Here is an 8993-nt window from a genome sequence, read left to right on the forward strand (position 1 = left end):
GATTTGTTTAGCCTTATGAAGAAACTAAATTTAAAAATATTTACATAAATCACCTTGAACTTCTGACTTGTCTCCTTGTTTTAAAAGAAAAAATCATTTATGAAGCATACAACTTTGATCTTATTCTGCTAACCTGGCAAGAAACCTAACAATTGACTATAAAATTATATTAAAAATAATTTGGTTTTCTAAGCCCTTTTTAAATAGAAGTTATGGAATAATATATTTTTGTCAACAGTTAATGAAGGTCCAGTACTTAGAACCACTTACCCTGTCATATGATACTACATCTAAATTTGGTCATTTCTGCTGACTGTGGTTTCCTGCTGCACTCCTGAGATATGCTAGCAGACTGCAAGATTACCTCTGTGCAGTTTAGGTCCAGAATTCTCACAGAAAGAACATGTTCCTGGAATTAAGCTACTTGATCTCCATGTCTGCCTGTATTAATGGTTTGACTCCTGTTTAAGAGTTGAAAACCATAACATTTGTATTCATTTTGGAATTTACTGAAACAAATTTATTCATATTCTTCCATTTTGAAAATGGAATTTCCAATCTTTTCAGGATATTATTTTTATAAAATACATATGTGTGCCTGTAACATTTTTAAAGCAGAGTTGGCATGTGAGTATCTGAAGAAGCAAAGTAAAAGTAACATCCCAGATGCATTTTTTTTGTAATTCTTGTCAGATTCAGCATAGCTTAGCAAAATACATGAGCTTTTTAGCATTGCAGAGTGCATTTGCTTCTGCTCCTGGAGAAATATTAGTTCAAACCATTAGTGCTTTCTTTTGGAATAGTAGGTAGGGTTTAACAGATTGGTGCAGTTCTTTGTTTCGGAAGATTTGCATCTCAGATGGTAAAGCTTTGAAAGAGAAGAACAGCTAGGAGAACAATGAATTTTGAGTTAATTGGGGATTTCACGTAATGTATTTAAAGTCATGCATTTAAAGTTGATCTGAAAGTGATATGGCTACAACGTGAATCTTGTGGTTTTCACTTAAGGCAATGAGGAAGGGGCTCCTGGATGTACTTCCAAAGAATTCATTAGAAGACTTGACAGCAGAAGATTTCAGGCTTTTGGTAAATGGCTGTGGTGAAGTCAATGTGCAAATGCTCATCAGCTTTACTTCTTTCAATGATGAGTCAGGTATGAAATAACTTATTCAGAAACAGAATTGCAGGGATAATGTAACACTGTTCGTTCTGTGTGGAGTAGAGTTACCAGCATGAAATTTAAACTACCTCTTCAAATTTGACATCAGTTAATAAGTCACTGAAAGTCCTGGTAAAATTATTACTGTGTTTTTTATATACCTTTTAAAATATTTACCTTCCACTGGCAGAGGGGAAAAGCACTTTTTCCAACTTTGCTGTCCCCTGATGTTAAATACAAGGATTCTGTTACTGGCAGCGTATCTTCCCTTCTGAAAGTTCTGACCTGACTTTAGAACTATAAATGTGATGGATGCAGTCTTAATGTTTCTTACATAATTTTTAAACTACATTTAGCTGCTTTTAGGGAGGGAGGGGGTGGGAGTTCTTGAGGTATGTCAGAGTTAACCTTTACGATCAAAACTATGTGTATTAGTTTTGAAATTACTGGTGTCTCCAGTATCAGGACTTTTATGAATGAGATTATAGCTGAGATCCCAACTTGCAGTACATGTAAAACAGATTTCTTTCTTCAGCTGGTACAATGGCCAATAAATATATATCTTTTTTTTATTTCACATAGGAGAAAATGCTGAGAAGCTTTTGCAATTCAAGCGCTGGTTTTGGTCCATAGTTGAGAAGATGAGTATGACTGAAAGACAAGATCTAGTAAGTTGTCCATTCCCAGTGGAAATGTGCGGAAGAACTGGAATAACTTTGGAATCGTTACTGTTTTTAACTATGTCTACTTGCAGAGACGTTCTGTGTGAAGATTTAAGGTAGCAGAGCAGGATAGTAGGGTTTGATTAGACTTTCTGTTCTGGAAACATCAGGTGTGAATCCTAGGCCTTCTTGCAACTGAAAGTAAGCGTGGTGTGTCCTTTTCCATATTCATAGGTCTCTTCTGGAAGCACAGTTGCAGCATCTGCACGGTCATTCTTAAGCTGAGTAACTGTGGTTAGTTGATTGTGTTGAGAGCTAGTAGGGTTTTAAAGCCGAGTTCTCTTCCTGGATCATCTACTCTCCTGACTTCTCTGTATCCTGAGGGCAACACCTGTGTCCTCTCTGTAAGATGTCAGTAATGACACTATCTGCTTCTCAAAGCCCTTTAGGAATAGCTGATGAGAGGCATGAAAGAAGAAGATATTGTTCGGAGGGTTGCATTTTGGAAAATTTGTCTGTAAATTGGCAGGCACATGAATTTCATGCATACATGAAAATATATTCATTGTACACTTCTTAAAACAGTTTGCTTTTAACTTCCTACTACTTAAGGTACTACCTTTCCTTTACGGTTTGCTAAAAGGAAACCAGGACTAATCTGAAAAGCGGAAAATCTAGAGCACAGTTGTTAACGAATATCTATGGTTACACTTTGGTAGTGACTCTGTTCTGCAAGTCACTATTTCACACTTGAGACAATAAACCAAATATTCTCTGTTGCTGCCTTTTGTCTGTACAAGTACTACACTCTGTACTCACTAACTGGTTTGTGAGATTTCTGATGCATTTTGTATTGATGGCAATGACTATCTTCCCAGATGGGTTTGGGGACACTTCATTTACCGAGGATTTGTTGGTATGGGATCGTTTTGAGTGCTGCTTTTATCAGTTTTAACAGAAGTATACAATATAATCAGCAGTTGAGGAAAGGAAGTGAAGGAAGTTACTACAAAAGTGTGTAGCATGACCACTGAGCTTAGCTGGCATATTGAACAGGCTGTAGTAAGGTCAGACTTGCTGTGACTGTGCAGTAGTTCTTTAACGTATCCCTACACAACATGTAGGCAATATGAATTCTAGCCTTGTAGAGCAAAATTTTAAATGCCATCTCTTTTTTTCAGGTTTACTTTTGGACCTCAAGTCCATCATTGCCTGCCAGTGAGGAGGGATTCCAGCCTATGCCATCAATCACAATAAGACCACCAGATGACCAACATCTTCCCACAGCAAACACTTGCATTTCTCGCCTTTATGTCCCACTCTATTCCTCTAAGCAGATTTTGAAACAGAAATTGTTACTCGCCATTAAGACCAAGAATTTTGGTTTTGTGTAGAGTATAAAAAGTGTGTATTGCTGTGTAATATTACTAGCTAGGTTTTGTAGATTTTTCCATTTGTCTATAAAAGTTTATGAAAGTTAATGCTGTCATACCCCTGGTGGTACTTTAAAGATTTAAATGCAAACATTCCTGTACTAAATTTGTAATGTAAAGGCCTAAGGAGCACTGGCAACATCTGATTGCAACAGTTTGCTAGTCAATAACTCCTTTGCCTAACCCCAGCCAAAGATGACAGCAGAACAATATAATTTACACTGTGATTTATCTTTTTGCTGAGGGAAAAAAATATGTAAAATGTTCTGAAAATTCACTGCTGCCTTTGTGGAAAGTGTTTCAGCAAAGGTTCTTGTATAGAGGGAGTAGGGAATTTCAAAATAAAAAATTAAGTATGTTCTGTGTTTTATTTTAACTTTTTTTATGGTGTTTAATTTGTGGTTGGCTGCAGTTGTGTATCATGTATATTGAACTTGTAAAAAGTTCCTGACAGCTCAGATCCCGGAGTTGGGATCGTTCACTTATGAAACCACTTTCATTGCAATTTTTGTTCTGATTGCATTGAATTCTGGCGCATCAGATACCATCACTAATATTTTGCATGTAATCTGTACCTTTAGTGGGTTTTTTTTTCTTTTTGTACATATGATGAGGCCAATGCACAGTATTTCATAGTTCACAATCAACATTTTTGTATCCCTGTTTCAGTGAACAGACAGTCAGGAGATTGTTCCACTACCAGTTCTAACCCGACACTTGTACTACGTTATCTAACTATGTAAACTTAGCCTGGGCACTTTCTGGTAACTGTAAAATGTTTATAAGATCATGATTATTGAAGATACATTTTGGAAAACTTTAATGTTCGTGAGCAGCTTAACTTCTTTTGTATCTAGCCTTTTTTTAAGTATCTTGTTACAGTTTTTTAATAAAGAAATTACGGACAAAATACCAAGTCATACTGAAGAAACAATAGTTTTTATTTATTTAGCCATTTATACTTTAGCTAACAGCATACACTAAACATAGTTGTTCGTTAAAAATCTGAATTTTGTAACTGAATAATTGACCTGCAGAAGACATTCAGCCCGCATTTTACAGTTAGCAGAGAATCCTGAATGAAACAGGCCAGGCAACCCCTTCTTTTCACAGAATTGGTTTGAAGGGCAGGTGGCTTGTTCTGAAAAATCTCAAGGTAATTAGGTTAGAATAAAATACTCAAACTGCATTGTAGTGGGTTCTGCTGTATGTTCACTTTTGAAGAGGTTGGTTGCTTTTGGGGAGGGCAGGCTTTGACCATAACTTAGGGCTTGTTTTCCCTAATGCTTGAGAGATTTTTGAGGGTTAGGAAGTGATTAATAAAGGAAGGGGCTACTACTTCTGTGTCAAAAGGAATTTCTGAGAGCTTAGCAAACTTAAGTATTGAAGGGTAAGAGCTTTTGTGGTGGTGATGTTCTCCCTCTTTCTTGCTTCTCCAGCCCCATGAGTCCATGTTAGTGATTTTTTTTTTTCTTTTGTTGGGAAGAGCTAAATGAATGTTCCATCAAAATCTGAGTGGAATTCACCTTTGCCAGAGCTCCACTGGGTTTCCCTTTCTGTCAGCTAGTTGAGGATGAACAGAAGTTACCTACAGCTGTGATTTTTCAAAAAAGCCTGTTTTCATCATTTGTTTAGTTGCTAGAGGTATGGAGGACAGTTGAGATCAGAAAATCTGATCACCAGTTGCCAAACTGATGCTGAAAATCCTGTTTTCTAAATAAGGCTGACTGTTTCAGGCTTGTGTAGTTAAACTGCAGAAAAAATCAATTAAGCAGATGTGGAATTATTTTTGCATCTACGAATACTTCCTAAATCAGTCATCCTAGAAAAGCATAGTTTCTGTGTACAAGGATTGGCACCTATTCCGGATTTCCTGCTGGGACCTCCAGCGTATCTTGAGTTCAAAACTGTATCAGACTTTACTATGCTAGTTTCAATTAAAAATAAAAAGCAGTACAGCTACACAAGTCTAGATATTAGTGTGTATTAGTTTAGAGAAAATTTTATACTGGTATGGCTGTTCTCACATGCTAAGGAGGATAGTTGCAAAGGTACAAAGCAACATACACCTTATGCCTGGATCTCTGGTGTAATTATTTCCATTACCAAGAACGCCTCTAACTGAAATGTGTAAAGTGAGTAGAAAGCAATGGAAGAAACTGTTTAGAATAGGCATCAAATCTCCAGTCTGTAAAATAAAGCTCCCTCCCTCACAAAGCTTTGTGAGACTTGATGTATTTAAAAAGTATCCAAGGCCCTTGGATGAAAGGCCATATATAAATGTAAAGTACTGTGTTATATATATATATATGTATTGTGTGTATATGTATATAAGTGTATGTGTATGTATAACATATAAATATATGTTATATGTATATATATTTCTGTATATAGCTTAAACTTTTTTAAGTCCTGTAATGTATAGCTAGACAAAAATGATGCAGATAACTCACAGTAGCTCACCCTATATACACACACAAGGCATTCTGATAAGTGGAGAGGGAATCTAGAATGATTTATGCTGTCATCGTTGACTTGAAATGTGTATGTAGCTTTATAAATAGCTTTTTTCCTCTGTATGGTATATTTAAACTATATCAAGATTTTAATAAGAAAAAATGTTTATTAAAATCATACACCTCATCTCCCTTTGACTTAAGCCCTTCTGTTAGTTCACTTTTCAGATGTGGTAGAGAAACTAGTTACAGGACAATTCTGTAATGTTTACATTTTTTTTAGTAGTCTAAATCCTTAGCTGTTCATAGCCGCTGAAGTAGGAGGTAAAGGTAGCTGCTAATGAAATCAATCGCCAGCTACTAGACTAGTCCCTATTCGGAATCTAGGGAAAACCGACACCTTCATGCTAACTTCCATGGCTAAATCTCAGCGTTGGTCTCTGTTCCTTAGCTAACTGTATCCAACACAGAAGGTAAATCACTTGCTCCGGCTTTGTTAGTTTTCCAGAAGCAGAAAATTGTATGGACTTGGCATCAAGTGGCCTTTCCCATCTGTTTGGTTTGGGAGTAACTTTTCTTTCCAGCAAGTTAGTAATTTGGTCATTAGATAACGTGGTGAAAAAGCTGTAAACTGGCAAAGTTGTGAATCAAAAGCAATGCCCTTCTCTTGTACAGCAGCAGTCATTCAGGGAGGTGGAGGAAAGGAAACTTCCCTAATCTCTTAACCTACGTTTATCTTTGTGCTATTTGCACACTTGTATACAGACCTGCTGCTTTTTAAAAGTTTACATCCATGTGCGCATCCAAAGAGAAGCGTGCAGAGAGCAGGGTGCGAACCCTTCCTCGGCAGTGGGCACGCAGGTGGGAGAAGCACCCCAGTCACCACCAACCACCTCCCTTGGGGTTCCGCTTCTCACAGGGAGCCCCAGCTCAGCACGCCTCTTTGTCCTTCTTAATGCCACATTCAGTAGATCAGTAGTGACCTTGGAGGAAGCTTACTGCTGTTCTCCTTTAACTCCCTTTTTATAATGTCCTTATAACCTGTGGATCATGTCTCTGTGTGTGAATCTGTAAATGCCATTCTGAGCTTTTCCTGTGTCTGTACTCTTGGCTTCATTGATGCTTGTGTTTCTCTAGCTTACTCTCTCTAGGGAAGATTACAGATACCTAGCTTAGTAGCTTTGATTCCTGTTCTCTTTTCAAGCTTCATATGATTTGACCTTTTTCTGAATTCTTCAGTTGCCTCTTTAGTAACAGGTCTGCCAAAACCAAATAGATTCTTCAAGTCTGGATTAACTGGGTTTCGGTGCATGTGGCACTTGCTTATCCCAACGTCTGAATGCCCACACACAGATGGAAACGTGTAGGTGAATTGGTCATGTGGAAGCTTCAGCCCCTGTCTTGGACTCACAGTGCTGGAAGTTCCTGCATGGTCTGTGTGGGGAGGATGCAAACAGGCTTCACGACTGGAATCGCCTCCATCGCAGTGTGGTCATTGCCTGGCAGGACTTCCTAGCATCGTCGGGCACCAACGGGCTTCCTAGTTGGAAGTTGTGGTTGTGGTTTTCATTTGCAGATATTTGAGTATCTTATCATTGAGCAGATATGCTGAACCGAGAAGCACAAGGGCTCTTAATTTTTTACATACATCTTAAGGATTTTCTGTGGAGTTGTCTTTAAGAGGATGACTTCATGTCTTGCTTGAAATGCAAGGCTGTAAGTGAGACTTTTTTTTCCCCTGTTGTCCATAGCTTTCTTAATATAAAGGAATTAAATATCACCACAAGTTACTATTATAGCAATATGTTTAGTACAGCAAGGAGCAGTCGGTTGCTCCCAAGTGTTTCAGGACTGTTTTCCATAATAGTGAAACTTTTCAGTATCCCCTGTCCAGTGACAGCAGCAGCTAACACGAATGCGTACGTTTGAACACGGTAGTCATTTCCTATTGGAAAATAGGTTGCTGCCACAACCGGTGGTAAGGTTTCTCTGCAGGAGACTCTTTTTAAGAAAATAGTTGTTTTGGACATACTGAAATTATTCACAAATTGATTTTCATACAGTGAACAGCTGTAAGCTGAAAAACTGGATTTCACTTTAATTTATAAATGAATATTATTCATTTTACCTGAAATGGTGGTGTTCTTATAAAAAGTGGTATTTATAAAAGGTATTTTAAAAGGCAGCTCAGTATTTCCAAAATAAGTGATATCTTTTAGGGGAGGGAGGGAAGAGGCATTATAGTTCAAGCTGTGATGACTGCATTTTGGATGCCTTAGTAGGTAAAATTTTGGGATGCACCTTCTATCACTAACTTATTTTGCCTTGCCATGAAAGAGTACTTTGCCCAAAAGGTTGTATTTGATGCTAGTATAGATTTCGTTGTTTTCATTGCTTTTATTATTTTCAGAACTACTAAATACAGCATGAACTTGCAGATTGTTCTCATTCATGTCCAGAGGAGGATGTGGACAGGCTTTTTTTTCTTTTTTTTTTTTTAAATGAGTGGATCAGAATTACTCCGTTGGACAGAACAAGCTTTGGGAATGCAAAGCTGTGTTAGTAAGCCCGTAAGGTCTGGGTCTGTCCAAGAGTGTACTAAAGGTGTGTGCTGTGGCTGCACCTTCGTTAATTGCAATTGGCAGAGAGAGCTGTTGTGAAGCCATAGGCCACCCTGCAGAACACCCGTTCTGGTGTGCTGCCTTGTGGGTCTTCTCCCCTCCTTGCTGTAGTGTCCTGCGCCTCCGGGAAAGGCCACCATGCTTTCAGGACGTGACGGCGGATGCGATTCTGCAGATCAGGCTCCCTCCCCATGCAGAAACAGCCGCACAACTCCTAGCACGTGCGTTTGTTGTGTGTGAGCGCAGGTGAGGGGCCGTGGGGACCGGGACAGGACAGCTGCTGCAGCACCCAGCAGTCAGGAGCTAAGGGATGAATACAGCTTCCACCACCCGTCAGGGAGCTTATTCTAAACAGGTCATTGTAAGTGCAGATGAGTCATCTGAAATCTTGCAAAATTGTCCGTAATGCTGTACTTCATATGTATGTTTATTCTGCTTCTATTCTTTTACGGTTCCACAGGTGCTTTTCCATATTTCTGTATCATGTATGTGGTGTAATTAATTTATATAAAACCAAGTTAACAGAATTTGGTGGATTTTTGTGGAGGTGCAAGAACAGCCAACTGCTGTTTTGTTAATCCTTGTGATACATTGCCTTTGCAGTGTTTTTCCTTTGTATATTAACCTGTAGGCACTGTGTAAGTAGAAGTTCGCTGTGCAAC

The 8993-nt window shown here is 38.4% G+C and overlaps 1 protein-coding gene across 14 annotated transcripts in view; it reads left to right on the top strand.

Moving 5' to 3' along the window:
* Positions 1-5908, top strand: part of UBR5 (ubiquitin protein ligase E3 component n-recognin 5) — a 91850-nt gene extending 85942 nt beyond the window's left edge. For all 14 annotated transcript variants that reach the window (XM_064442284.1, XM_064442280.1, XM_064442283.1 and 11 more), the window contains 3 exons: positions 1009-1153; positions 1742-1827; positions 3003-5908. In XM_064442284.1, the coding sequence (XP_064298354.1) occupies positions 1009-1153; positions 1742-1827; positions 3003-3215 (444 nt within the window). In that variant the 3' untranslated portion in view covers positions 3216-5908. The remainder of the gene's footprint in view (positions 1-1008; positions 1154-1741; positions 1828-3002) is intronic.
* The last annotated feature ends 3085 nt before the right edge of the window (positions 5909-8993 follow it).

The sequence above is a fragment of the Phalacrocorax carbo genome, chromosome 2 (genome assembly GCF_963921805.1).
Source record: "Phalacrocorax carbo chromosome 2, bPhaCar2.1, whole genome shotgun sequence".
Lineage (NCBI taxonomy): Eukaryota > Metazoa > Chordata > Aves > Suliformes > Phalacrocoracidae > Phalacrocorax > Phalacrocorax carbo.